This window comes from Montipora foliosa, chromosome 3, assembly GCF_036669935.1.
Source record: "Montipora foliosa isolate CH-2021 chromosome 3, ASM3666993v2, whole genome shotgun sequence".
NCBI lineage: Eukaryota > Metazoa > Cnidaria > Anthozoa > Scleractinia > Acroporidae > Montipora > Montipora foliosa.
Genome location: NC_090871.1, coordinates 5,440,082 through 5,455,081, shown reverse-complemented (window position 1 = coordinate 5,455,081; position 15,000 = coordinate 5,440,082). Strand labels below are relative to the sequence as shown.

General features: G+C 38.7%; 2 protein-coding genes across 2 annotated transcripts in view; one reads left to right on the top strand and one right to left on the bottom strand.

The window, feature by feature from the left end:
• LOC137996581 (X-linked retinitis pigmentosa GTPase regulator-like) overlaps positions 1 to 13,224 on the bottom strand; it is a 30,785-nt gene extending 17,561 nt beyond the window's left edge. The window contains exons 1-7 of the mRNA XM_068842042.1: positions 13,146 to 13,224; positions 12,902 to 13,018; positions 11,855 to 11,947; positions 4,078 to 4,140; positions 3,823 to 3,887; positions 722 to 812; positions 238 to 384 (exon numbers count right to left, since the gene is read on the bottom strand). Coding sequence (XP_068698143.1) covers positions 238 to 384; positions 722 to 812; positions 3,823 to 3,887; positions 4,078 to 4,140; positions 11,855 to 11,947; positions 12,902 to 13,018; positions 13,146 to 13,173 — 604 coding nt within the window. The 5' untranslated portion in view covers positions 13,174 to 13,224. The remainder of the gene's footprint in view (positions 1 to 237; positions 385 to 721; positions 813 to 3,822; positions 3,888 to 4,077; positions 4,141 to 11,854; positions 11,948 to 12,901; positions 13,019 to 13,145) is intronic.
• The window catches only part of LOC137996582 (ornithine transcarbamylase, mitochondrial-like), a 14,608-nt gene continuing 12,818 nt past the window's right edge, over positions 13,211 to 15,000 (top strand). The window contains exon 1 of the mRNA XM_068842043.1: positions 13,211 to 13,443. Within this exon, the coding sequence (XP_068698144.1) occupies positions 13,307 to 13,443 (137 nt within the window). The 5' untranslated portion in view covers positions 13,211 to 13,306. The remainder of the gene's footprint in view (positions 13,444 to 15,000) is intronic.

The window sequence follows — 15,000 nt, the reverse complement described above, 5'->3', positions numbered from 1 at the left end:
GAAGAGGGTATGTATCACTGGTTGTACAGATTTATTACCATCTGGACATTTAGGATAGAAAATGTGATTTTGTTTTCATTAAGAGAGTCTCAAGAATTTTGTAACTCTTTTAGATACAGCCTTCCATCATCATTGCTGCATTCTTCGTATTTCAACCTGTAATCTTACAGGTAACATCATTGCCTTGCTCCTATGCTCTTTAAGCAAAAGTATGTAAATAATGGCTTAAAATCTTACCAGTAGCTACAGCCATGTGATAATAGCCACAAGCCACTGCCACTGCCTTGCCTCTTAGCTGCACCTCCGTTGGTACTTCACAGTCCTCACTGCCATGACCTGTTTGGCCTTCACTGCTAGATCCCCAAGTGTACAGTTGCCCATGAGCTGTTAATATGGACCAAGAAGCCTGTAATTAGCTATGAATAAGAAGCATACATGCGTGATGCTGAATGGTGAAACAAATTATTATTATTATTATTATTATTATTATTATTATTATTATTATTATTATTATTATTATTATCCGTTAGTAAAAGAAGAGGTACATGTATTATAGTGTAGTAAGCTTTACAATAACTGGATGAAACAGAGACTATGAAACTGTATGTTTGTCTAACTCTACATATCCTTCAGTTTTAAATAGACCTTTTTCAGGATCAAAAATCACGAAAGAAAATCGTATCTACAGTGCTGAGCAAGAAAATCATAAAATTATACTTACAAGTAATTACTGCAGTAAAGTCTGATCCACATGCAAGCATCTTGTACAACTGATCAGGCAAGGATTCTATTGCCTGAGGGGCATCAGAATTCTGTGAAACAGATTAAGATAACTGAACATTAAGGTTTCTCAAGTGCAAATTCAAAGGTCCATAACCAAATAGATGCAAAGCTAAGACGCTTGAATCAATAATAATAATAATAATAATAATAATAATGATATTCTTTTATTACACACGGACAGGAAAAGTTGTCAAGCAAGCAAGCTTCAATTGACAACTGAATTCAAATTCTATTGAATGAAACAGCATGCGGGTGGTGTTTTGAAACCTACAGGTACATGTACATCTCCATTGGCTACTAGAATCTAGTTAGCATTGTTAGTTAGCATGTTGCGTTCAACCTTAAGGCAGGTGATGGTACTGGTATGCCACAAAATCTAATAACTTGATGCATTTTTCTTTACACACACTTACCGGTAATAATGAGGGCTGGAAAACAACCACCGTTTTGAATCTTCAGTATCAAATAACTTTTTTGTACATGTTAGAACCACCTGTTTCCAGCCACAATGACACTTAGGACCACAGGACAGAGTTGAACATAACCCCTAACCCTAAAACCCTAACCCTGACCAACTTCAAGAGCACATGCCCAACAATACTATTAAACCAACCAAAATCAAATGTTCTCTAGTTATCCACAGGCCTCTATTATAACCCTTACATTCTAGAGGAAATGGACAAACTTAACTCTAACCTCTATCCTCATATGAGTCCTTTCCAGACGGCTGTCCAAGATTTTTGAGAAATATTGCCAAGCTATTTCCCTAGGTATATATCCCAGAACTACCGGTAAGTTTGGTTAACAACATTCACCGAGTGAGTGTGTGCAAAATGATGCATTTAAAAGGTAGAAACAGCAGTGGTGTTTTTAGATCATAAGAAAATAAGGGTTAGGGTTACTATGGGTATCACCTTTGTCCTTATGCCCCACATTTTTCGAATTTCTCTTGTGAGGACTTGTTATTTCTGTACTTTTTGTCTTCTTTTACTCTCACCCTGCCATTTTTCATCATTGCCACGTCTATAATTTGGCAGTTGTTCTCTCTTTTGGCAATGATTAATAAATCCGGTCTCCTAGCCTCAAAATCATATTCTGTTCTTACATGTACACTGAAGTCCTACAACATCTTGCAATCCTCATTTTCAAGTACACTGATCCCACCACCTCTCATTTCGCCCAAACCCATTTTTCCTGACAGGTCCCAATAAATTACCCTAGCTACATTGTCAAGTCTCTTTTTGTATTCCTTTTGCGCCAGTTTCGGGCACCCGCTCACTATGTTGCTGATTGTCTCGTTGCTTCGTTTGCACATTGTGCATTTGGGACCAGCCTGTGACCTGTTGATCACTGCTTTTATGTAGTTTGTTCTTATTGCTTGGTCTTGTGCATGTTTCATCACTTCTTTGATTTCCCTGTTTTGCAAATTGCATGTACAATGGCATCTCTTTCCATCCCTGGATATTTTCAGTTCAACTCGTTTCCTTGAAACTGGCAGCCATTTCTTGGTTTTCAACTCCTTTCCTCCTGACTGCTTTCAAAATTTTCTCCTCACTGGATTGAATGTAAGTCTCCAGCAATATTCCTGCCTGATTGACACAGTCTTTTACCGAGATGAGGCCTCTTCCTCCCTTTTCCTTGGAACATAGTATCATTTTACACAATCCCGTGGGTGAAAGGCCATGTTCATTGTTAGTAATTTTCTTGTTCTGCAGTCTAACTCCTGGAGTTCTTGTTTCTTCCAGTCGATTAAACCCCCCACATATCTGACAAGCGACACTGCCCAGGTGTTTATCACATGTACATGTATCAGGTTTCCACTAATTACACTGTAGCTTCGACTGCGCAACTTTTTCTAACCTGACCTATTGTTTCCCAGTTTTTCTCTTCATCTGGTCGTGCAGCATACTATCCACCTCAAGCACTCCTAATAATTTGTATCCATTGCCTTCTTTCATAGCTCTTATTGTAGTCTCATCAGGTAATGTAATCCCTTCTGACTGTTCCAGCTTACCACGTTTTTTCCAGTAACAGGAGAGCACATTTGATGCCAAATTTCATCCCGATGTCCTTGCTGAATATTCTCACAGTTTGTATCATTAAATCTAACTGGTTCTCATTTCTGGCATAAAGCTTCAAATCATCCATAAAGAAAAGGTGGTTTAACTATGTTGTTTGCATATACATACCCCACTTCACACTTCTCGAGAATGAGAGTAAGAGAGATCATCATGATCACAAAAAGGAGTGTGGACAGAGAATCTCCCTGGAAGATATCTCTGTTTATGGAGACAGTCCCTAAGCTCTGACCATTTGATGTCAGTTCCATTTGCCAGCTCTTCATGGCATTTTCCAGCAAGTTTCCTGATATTTTTGGCTGCACCAAATAACCTTAGGCATTCAAGAATCCAGGGGTGTGGTACCATATCGTAAGCCTTCTTATAGTCTATGGATCCATCCCATTGCAATATTATTTTTCCTGGATTTAACGTCCCTGATGACCATTTTATCAATGTAGAGCTGGTTTTTAGTTCCTTAGGAAACTTTCCTACACCCTCTCTGCTCATCAGGAAGTACATTGTACGTTCTCATTCACTCACAATATGATTGACACAATATGATTATTATTATTATTATAATTATTATTATTATTATTATTATTATTATTATTATTATTATTATTATTATTATTTTACTGGTGAGCACATTCCTCCTATTGGTCCCTGTCGACATCCCTAATGGGAGAACCAAACATACTGTACAACCCTGAGATTTGATAACTCCAATCTGCAGGTGACGAATAACTTGTGTGAAGTATGTAAAAAGTCTGATTCCACGCATAAGTACAGTACTTAACATGTTCAAAAAACATTTAATTCACAACAATGCTTGATGTCTTTTTTGCCACCTTGGTACAAGAGAGTGTGAAATGCAAAAAAATGACATAGCTGCACTCTCATACTTTCTACGTAATTCTTAAATATAATGTTGTGTTTAATGCTAACAAGATGTTTATTTCACATGAAATGTTTTGATTACCTTACAGCCACCATGCCCCAGCTGTCCATCACTTCCACAACCAAAACTGAACAGCTTTCCTGATTCTGTGATACAATGAGAGGAAAAATGAGCTTTTTTGCAAAAAAATATCATGTTCTGTAAACAGTTTTATACAATGTACATACATGCATAAACATAATTATTTTGTTGTTCGCTGAACACCATATTCATCAATACCTGAATACTTAAACTGTTACAGCAACTTAAGATAAGTTCCTATTCATCTTTACATACCAGTTGACACAATTGTGTGATTCCTGCCAGCAGCCACTAGTCTTACTTTCTCTGGTTTAAGACCTATAAAGGACAAAACTGAAATGTTTCTGCATGTTCCCTATATCTTCTTTGTTATATCCACCTGGCCTCAGATGTTCGAAGGGTGGATAGTGCTGTCTGCTGGATAAATCACTATCCACTGGATAACTCAATCGGTTTTGCTAGTGTTTATCCGCTGGATAGTGATTTATCCAGTAGATAGCGCTGTCCACCCTTTGAACAAATGGGACCAGTGGCCGTAAGGCTCCATCATTCATTCACCTGGTGTGGCACACAGTACAAAATCACTAACTAACCATCTCTGATGGTTTGATAGCCCCTGAAGATGGTAGAGTGGTGTAGTGCAATAGCACTGTCATAGAATTTATTCCTTTTTGAGCATGGATTTTTAATACCCTGACAGGCTTTCCAACTGTTTAAAGTTAGTTATGGGTTAGGGTTAGGGTTAGGGTTCGACAGTGCTTAAGTTACCTAGCAAATAACTCCAAGTAATGCACACAGTATAAATGATAACAAACAATAGTAATAAGAGGTGATGACAAAGGAGAAAAATAGACATGCATTGAATACATGTATGTGTGGTAGTGCAGTAGAGGCCGTGGTAAAGGCTGGTCTTGTTTGGTAATACACGTACTTGAGACAGTGCCTTATTGCATAACTGCCAATTGAGCTGCATTTTGTTTTCCAGGAGATTCAAGTTGTCTTTTCATCATATGTAGTTCTAATCTATCATTATAGTACATGATGTTGTTCTAGTATTGTAAACCACAGTGGCATGGTACATGTAGATACCCTTTTATGGGTCATTATAAGCTGTCATCACACTTGTATTGCTGACTGTGTAGTTGCACCATGGTTGCATAAAATTCAGTGCAAGGCGAGGAGAAGTTTGTAGATGTGATACAGCACTGATAGGAAATATTGTTATCTGCTTATTGTATGCAAGCATTCACTTCATATTCATCTTTGCAGTAGAAGGCATTTAAAAGCAAAAGTCAAACGAAAAGTTAATGAAAATCAAGAGAAAAATGTGCCAGATATAAGCCATGGATAAATAATAAAAAAATTTCTCTTCTTTTCTTGGTCAAGAATTATTTATTTAATGAGTTCCATGTACTAAACTGCCTGTGGAACAATCTGCCCGATAAAGTTTTCCCTCCTTTAAGAAGCTTTGTTCTAATTTTTATGAAAATAAGGTACACTGTATTTGATCCCGAACACCCTGTTGGCACCTGGACTTGACATCTGCTTCATGTAGCAAGCTAGTTAATTGGTTAGTTATAAGTCAAGCTTTTATGCATGTGTATCTACATGTATGTATTTGTATATACAGTTATTTTAGTCAGGCTGCTCAATATGAGTACATAATTATGGGTATTATGACAGTTTTGTTTCATAGATCAATGTTATGTTGACCCACTCATCAGTTACTATGTAAGTGTACATGTAACAATGCTTCAGTGTATATGGAAATTAACTGATGAGTAGGTCAACATAACATTGAAACAAAACTGTCTTAATACCCATGTGTACTCATATTTGACTAGACTCATTACAATTATACAACCGCTCCTTTACTGTTGAGCACTATTTTGGATTTACCAGTGATTATTACCTGGATTTATGTATTTGTATTTTTTTCTCCTCTTAATGGGTAGACTAGCATGTATGGTTCAGCAGTTCCCTTCAAGTCTTTCCCCACTGCATTGTTATGTAATTTTATCTTTTTCCCCCTTGTTTTAAAATGATCAAAGTTTGAGGACATGAGAATATACTATACCCGTACTTCTTGAGATAGTTTCAACAAGTGCCGAGTACTATGACTCATGACAGGATTGAAATATTTTGCCCTTGGCTAGACTCTGAAACATGTATGTGTAATCTGTTTGATTCAAGAAAGTAAGTTGGGGTCAAAATAACCACATTGCACACATCGATACAAATTATGTAAATAGCCCCCTAACAAGACAAGTGGTTACTAGTAAAATAGTAAACCCAGAAACATTGAAGAAAATATAAGGGAATCCAGTAACAATGGCATCGAGGATGACAACTGATTGTTTCCAAGTTCACTTCAACTTCTTTTCACAGCAAGGTTAAAGAGTGAATTGCGGTGCTTATTAGTTCTATTTTTCATGTGAGCAAAGTACAGTAATATAGATGAGACAGACTTGTGAATCACCAAATTCAGCTTGACAGTGGTCAGTATCTTGGTACACGAAATGTGATTGCCTTTCGTAGACGATTTCTTGAGGTCACAAACAAGGGACCGAAACTTCAATAAAAAATTAATGCAACCTAAAGCAAGATAAGGATTTTGTTAGCCTGCTTTGTGCAAAACAAATATTGATGCAAAAGTAAATGAACATTATATTCATTTCATGTAAAGTTTTTAGGAAAAGCAAAAATATTTTACTCATTTGTCAAAACATGACATAATTTAAGCAGACCAATGCTGTAGTTCATCTGGACAGAGTAGAATGTTCTGTGCTTGAAAAAAAAGGGAAAAAGTTGGAACTTCTTAGTGGATGAAAATCATTAGTACATGGTATACGTAACATGTGTTTCCGTAGGGTTCCAAACTACATGTAGGAAATAAATTTTAAGCATCCAGAATAAAGGAATTGCCATCAGCAACAAAATTTGTGACAAAATAACAACATAAATGTAAAAAGTTGCTATCGGCAAAAAAAAAAAAAAGGTCCCCAATGCGTACTTGTGTGGAATTTCAGTCAAATAAACATTGATTAGCCTTACAGTAAATGCAATACACTTTGTCGAGTAAAGATTCCATAGAATCCCCAAGCTGCAGACGAGAAAACGGTTAGGGGAAACATGTTTGGACTTCTAGTTTCAAGGAAATTTGGGGTGCTTCCCATTTGTGAGAATAAACCGGTTGGGAAATCAGCAAACAAGCCCGAGGAGATGGCACCTACCATTTGCAATTGTTTTTGACTGATGAGAGACTGGAAACTGGAAAATTTAGCAAAAGGTAAGGAAATTTCCTCCGTTCCATTCAATGGGAAATGCCATTTACTGTGGTCTGTGTATTTCCCAGTCAGCAGACAAAGCTGGACATGGCCCCAAGTTATCACAGGGAAAGGAGGGGGCGGTGATTGACAGAGTTAAAATTCTCTGAAGAAAACATTTCGTAGGTTAGGGCTTGTAACGCATTACAATTGGGTGCATTTGAGCATGAGTTTCTCAGCAACCAAATCTTTTGCAATTAACTGCCAAAATGTGTTAGAGTCACTTGAGGTGGTGGGTTAGGTTTAACTTGGACAAAACACTGACCCCCAGTCCATGCACTACCCAAATGGACTACCCTAAAATGGACTAACTCTTAAAAATACCATTTCAAATGAGTGCTATTGAAAGAACTGAATTGATTGTAATACTTACATTGCACATACCTTGATAATTTTCATCCATACAGCCATGGTTTCACTTCACTTACCGTACATGAAGTAATCAGCCATCACAACAATAATTGAAAGCTAACCTTTTTAAAATGGGTGCTTAGACTTAAATATTGCTGAGCAATGCTGTTTAAAATGGATGTTGAGGCTTAAGTAAGCACTATTTGAGATGCTGCTTACGCATAGATCAACAGTACTCATTCGAAATAGTATTTTTAGGGTAGTCCATTTGGGTAGTCCATGGACTTGTCCACCATCCAGGGTCAATGCGCTTCAGCCATGAACACACTACTTCAGAGACTCATGAACTATTTGCGTTCAACAAAGAGGTAAATGCCGTCTACTTTTATTCATCAGCGGAAATATTGGAATCAGTCGCTAGTAGCAGAGGAGAATTTGTTTATGACAAAGCTGAATAAATCAGCAGGCAAGTGCAATTGTCAGCTAAGAGTATTCGTGCTTCCAGCTTACAAACCTGTACGTAAACTATACTTTTACAAATTAATTAGCTTTTCTGTTTTAACATTACCAGTAAATGTGAAAATTTTTGACAGGAAGTTTGAAGGCATTAGTTTTTTAACTTGCGAATCCACAGAAACTGGCACGGTCACGCAACGTGTCAGCAAACTGTAGTTACACATAAAAGACGAAACCTCAAATTACTAATTGTAACTACTGTTGTCATTATGTTACATCTGTCTGATATAAAATTGAAGGCATGACTCCTTGCAATATAGCTGGCACAACTCGCTTAATACAAACATCTGAAAGGAAGACGACTTCCCTTACCTTGTAAATACCGAGAAAACAAGTTGAAATTTGCTAAATGACAACAGCCAAGAAGAGCAATGGCCCCCACACACAAACACTCATTCTCATTCCCAGGGTCCACTCTCGTCCTAATAGAGACCACATGACAAACACTTGGCTCTTGTATACAAATAAAGCCAGCCACACCACCGGTGCTGACAAAGTGTGGGGAAATCCCACACAAAAATTGAGAGATTTTTCTAGTATACTTTTGGCTGCCCAGATAAATGGCAAATTTGAAAGTAAAATACAGCACAACTTGTAAAAATATTTGGTGATACTACCTACCAAAACGTATAATAAGATATGTATCGTTAGTTTCTGACAACAAAATTACATGTGGATTCACTAATTGAACATTACATTCCACCAATCTTTTTGAATGTTTGTATTGTGTTTAAAGACTAGATATAGCTATTGATCCATTTTTTCTCAAAAAAGCTTTAATGCGTAAATACAAACATGTAAATGTCCCCTCCATGACAGTGAAGTCCCCTCCCTGACAATTTTCCTTTTCACAGTAAACCTTCCAAAAGAAACTGTTTCACCTTTACTGCATTTGCACTTTTAACACCTTGCTTCAATAGTTACCAGACTTCGAAAATATACTAATTAGGGGACAATTCAATTTGTGGACCAAGCATTATGTTCAGTCCTTCAAACAAAACCTGAGGGAAATAATAGAGAGATTAAGCATTGCACAAACGTCACTGAAACAACCAATGCGAAACTGTGGGCTGCTGCTATAATGTCATAAAAGCATGAAATTTCTCACATTCTAACTTCTCTTTCTTTTGAGAAGTTTCATGATACCTGCTGCTAATTACCAGGAAAGAAATGAGCTTATATCAAACAGGTTTCTTCTATTTTTGGCAAAATGCAAATTTTGGTGAAAGTTGGTGTGCACCAGGGATCCGTGTTGTCGCCGTTGGTTTTTGCGATCGTGGTTGATGTTGTTACAGAGAGTGTGAGCAATGGTTTGATGAGTGAGATGTTGTACGCGGATGACTTGGTGTTGACAAGCGAAACGATGGAGGGACTGAGGGAGAAGTTCTGAAAATGGAAGGAGGCATTCGAGAGCGAGGGGCTGAAGGTGAACCTTGGGAAGACAAAAGTGGTAGTGAGTGGGGCAGAAGGTGAAGTGTCTACGAGTAAGGTAGATCCATGTGGTATTTATGGGAAGCGAGTAATGGCACATTCAGTGTTGTGTGTGAAATGCGGGAAATGGATCCATGGCAGATGCGTGAAAGTAAAGAGGGTGACCCTGAGGTTGGGGAGAGATTTTGTGTGTGGAAGATGCAAGAAGCAAGTTGATGGATTAGTGGAACTGGTGGAGGAGTTGTGTGAAGAGGTGGACACGGTGAGAGGTTTCTGTTATTTGGGGGATAGGGTGAATGCAAGTGATGGTTGCGAGGCAGCTGTGACAGCAAGAGCAAGAATTGGCTGAGTGAAGTTCAGGGAATGCGGAGAGTTGCTTAACTCAAAAAGGTTCTCGCTGAAAATGAAAGAAATGGTTTATCAGAGTTACGTAAGATTGGCAATGTTATATGGGAGTGAGACATGGTGTCTGAGGGAAAATGAGATGGCAATTTTGAGAAGGACTGAGAGAGCAATGGTGAGAGCAATGTGATGGAGAAGAAGAGGACAGAGGGCAAGAGGAAGCGAGGACGACCAAAGAAGACGTGGAAGACGCAAGTGGAGAAGGAGAGCAAGAGTGTTGGATTGGAGAAAAAGGATGCCATGAATCGAGCGAGATGGAGAGTGGGAGTTAGAGAGATTGCTGCCAAAGTGGGGTAAGTCTGGCCACTCCCGTCTACGGGGATAAACCCAGATCAAAATTGGATTGATGATGATGATGATGAGTCTAGGGTTTGCCATTTGCCATAAAAGCAAAGCTTAATCTCTCTAATACATATACATGTACCCAAGCCACATACATGTAGGTAACTACATGTAAATGTCCTGACAGTTTATGTTAGATTTCCTCTCAACATAGATGCATGAGGCCTATTTATCAATATACCCTGTTAATTGATGACAATTTATGCATCATCTGAAAAATGTAAATTCAGACACTGACTGATACCATTACTTAGTCTCTTAAGCAATATTTTTTTCTCAGAACTAGTGCCACAAATACTGTGGAATTACCCTATCCAGAGTATAAAATAATGTTACTTCACATTAAACCTTGGCCAAGCTTTTCTCACACCCTTTTTAAGTACAGTTGGTGACCCAAGAGTGTGCATATTCACAGTTAGATGGGCAAATACTGAAATCTTTGCAGAGATTGAGACTTACAGATAGAGACTTATCAACCTGATAAAGTTATCCAACCTTTCAACAACTAGGGTGCTGGATAATGATTTATTCAGTGGATAGCATTATCCACCTCTTGAACAACCAAGGCAAGACACGTAGTGGTGAGTTTATGTGTCAGCCGCGAATGATTTTTTTCTTTATTTTTGCATTAGACAAGTGCAACCCAGTCAAAATGTGCCGGCAGCCCGCTATTTGGCCGCCTACAACACAACCTCTGCCACTTAGTTCGAATTCACACTTGTCAGACTTGTATTCAGGATGCAGTTTTTTCAAGTTGTTGTTCACCATTGTAAAACCATAAAGTACAAATTATACCAATACAGTATTATAATTTTTTTTACTATGTTGTCCGTTTAATCACTACGTTTCGACTGCATAAGTTGTTAACTTCATCATTTCCCAGGCTATAAGGTCTCTCTTCTAAACTTCCAGTTTACACCACGTAAACCCGAGCCACACATGATCGCTTTATAGGAATGCCTTGAACATTGCATGCTTGTGGCCTGGGAAAGTGAGCCAAATGGATGGTCATTGGTCACAATTGTTGCAGGTACAAACAAGATGGCGTCCAAACGATCTCATGACGTTGGCACAGGGACTCCGCAAATTTCTAAAATTTTGTACGGTATCAGGTGTGTAGCCCCCGAAACCCATAGCTTTGCATTGAGATAATATATTGCTCAAATGATTTGAAGATCTGAAGCTTTCAGTTTAACTGACTCTTGAATACATTATTTGTATTATGAGTCAACTTTCAGCAACTGAGTTTCTCACTTTCACAGTTGAGAAGTACTTGCTGGTACTATAGTTATCCTTTTTTCCAATAATGCTTCTGGCGGAATATAACTTTAATTTGAAAACTGAAGGTCTTGTGCTTGTGTGACTCTTCATTACTGTTATCTTAATGCTCTCTAGTAGGGGTTCAGTTTACCCTAAAATGCACCAGATGCAACCATTTGATGAGCCAGAGTTCAACCTCTGCTGCCTACATGTATTGATATAGCCAGATTGCCTACTACTCAAAAACATTTTGACTGGGCTGTTAGTGATATTTTTGTTACAAATGTACCTCATTCCCAGTACCAAATTAATAGTAAAACAATTCTAACTACCAAATAACATCTTGTGTGAAGCATGGAAAAGGAATTTTCATGAGCTTGGTAACTTCTGCATAAATGACTTACGTTTCACAAGCTTAGGACAGGAAAGTGGAACTGTGTTCCCATGACCGAGCTGTCCCCAACCATTGCTCCCAAATGTGTATAGCTTCCCATTTTCTGTGGAAAATTTTACATTTGCAAAATGTGTTACAATTCACTAAAGGAGTGGAAATAAGAGTAACATTTTTGCCAAACTTGTCACACAACATTGATGCTGTGCAAGTTGAAGAGCAATGTTACTCGTCCTACCACTCCCTTCCCCAACTTGTCATTCAACAAAAATGATTGTTGCAAGTTTTTGCTAACATGAATAATTCTGCCAGCTGATTGGTTGTTCTTGTCTGCAGCCAAGACGGCCGCTCTGCAGTGAAAGCATGTGGCTCTTTTGTTTATTTGTTTACGCCATGAGTATGGAGTAATTGTTTTCAATGTATATTTTCTCCTAGCTCTCCAATGCTTTCTCTGTTGTTTGATGGTTTTAAAAGTCAAGTTGTTGTGTTCCAAACCCAAGGATGAGCCTGAAGATCCACAATTGCCTCCAATTTTTTTCCTTCTGACAATTTTTTTCCAGTGCAACCTCGATGTCCTCCATAACCTCTTTTTCAGAAATGGTGGACTCTTCCACAGAGTTTGCCATGTTTGTCGACTGACCAGGTACGTGCACATGCCTCGCCCATGACCAATCACAAAATGTTGCATAACAAGTTTCTTAAAAGGTGGTAAAACGCGCAACAAATCAAAACTATGAGGTAAAAGTAGAACGGGATTCTAGATTTGCACAAGTTTTTTCCAACTTGCAACAATCATTTTTGTTGGGTGACAAGTTGAAGAAGAGAGTTGGCAACAAGTTGGGCAAAAACGTCGCTCGCGTTTCCGCATCTTTAATAAGCATTTGACGTAAGTTTAAATCTGCGATTTCTGATCGATGATCATCATCATGTATACATGTACGTTATGTCAACCACTCAGGTAAGTTTATTGCAAGTTTAAGTGATGTAGGTTTTCTGTTCAGTTAATATTTCACCTGTGTACTTTGCGGCAGATAAGAAAATTTTGAACATAAAATTTAACCTGTGACTACCGCAGAATGCTCGTCTCCACAAGCAAGATGAATAACTGCATCATCACGTATCCAAAACTTGTCGTCCAAGAAACGGCTTTTTCCAAAAGTAAACACGGCTCCAGAATCTGTGACGACAGGCAGAAAATAAACAGATTGAGTTAAAATGATTCTGAAACCAATCAACATCTTATCGTTTCTTACAACAAGAAAACGGCAGTTTAAAACATGACGAACAGCAGGAAGTAAACAAACCAGGAATATCCTCGTCGTCCGACGCCATCTTATATCGCTAAGAGAATCCTGCTGACCATTGCGCCTGTGGAGGGCTGAGCGGTTGAGCGGGCACAAGCGGTCGCACAAGCGGCGATTATAGGAAAACACCACCACGAAAAAATCTTTTTCCGTGTGTTAGTATGTTAAAAAATAATTTATATCGTAGATTTTTCCGAATTAGTTCTTTTTTTCGGTGTGGTTCGAAGGGGATAAGCTATTTTAGAGGTCATTACAGCAGAGGAGTGACCCTTTCATTCAAACGGGACAACAGCAAAAGGTGAGCTAATTTAGGGAATTTGAGAGTGTAACAATGAGTCACTGAATTATTAAACGAGCCATTGCTCCTTCCTTTGCACATAGTTTCTCGAAAGTCCAGAAACTTTACGGGCCATTTTCGGGTGTCACAATTCCTTTTGTAACTTAAGAACAGAGAGCATTTAATTCGTCAAACTTCACAGTTAATTTTCTTTTTGTTACCTTGAAAGCATGTTAAAAGATCGGCTTTCCAAAACAAGCGGTTGGCAATTTCACAGATGGCTGTTTGTGCCCGAAAAGTTTTCGGGACTTTTGAGAAACGGGCCCCTGGCCGTGACTACCAATCGGGCCTCTGGGGAACGTCGATTTTTACAATCTTGCATGATGAACCATCTCCTCGACCCAGACCGGAATGTATGACCTGCCTTTGAAGGGACATTGATTTATTTTTCTTCCTATTACAGCTGGGTACAATGATCCCCTTAAAGGTAAGCTTCTTCTCCATAAGGCCCCGCGTGGTATCCTTTCCTACCAGGGCAACCAGCGCAACCAGCATATTTCCTAAATTAAATTGATTTTCACACTGGAAAATTATGTGGGTCGGTGTCTTTGATGCCATTCATGGGTGAAGTAAAATCCAAATAGCCTCATCCATTCTAGCCTGTGTACAGCCATGCACCCACTCTCCGAAAAAAAAATCTGAGAGGAGCATCTGTGATTTACTGTTGCATGATAATCATGTTCAATACCACATGATTTTTCATGGAATGTGTGGAAAATGATTTGATTGGTTATTACCCCTTGATCATTACATCATTGAAACAACAAGTTTTGATTGGCTTTTGTTTTAATTTCTCCACATCAACACCGTGAGAGATTTCAGGTTGAGTTCATGCGTACTTTGTGGATGGTAAAAAATACAAATAAAAATCTTTTTGATGGTCAAAGAGGTTTTTCTTTTAAAGTATGTGCGGAATTGTTTGTTGAATGTACATTTGGAGGAATTGTTTGTCAGCGCTGAGGAAACGAAAGCACTCCTGACGAATCTTTGTGAGGTGAATAGACATTGTAGCATGATTCAAAAGATTGTTCACTCAAAAACGTCTCCCGCCATCCTCTTGCCGGTCACTGCAATCCCAACGCCTCAGACCAGCCTAGCCATTCTCAAGAACAATCTACAAAGCGTGTTGCCCTGGAAGATTTGAGATGTTAACATATCGAGGAAAATAATGCACCAGTCAATTGACCCCCACCCCCAAGGTCCCAGGAAATGGGTGGGCGATTATAGGGCATTGAAGCGCTTTTGAACAATAATCTGTCCCCTGGGTGTAGTGCATTTGACTGATTTTGACTTTGGGTCCCGTCCCCACATAAGGCAAGAGTAGAACTGGGAGCAAGCACTAGCATTCAAGTTTCTAAAGATGGTGGAAAGTGTGAGAAAGTTAAGAGCCCAGGGGGGGAGGGGGGGCAATTTTAAAGGGACCCTTATAGCTTTTATGGGCCTTAGAAGGGTATTGAATCTCGATTTTCTACCCTTAGGTAATAGGGTCAGGGTTTGAGAACCTTGGTGGCACACACC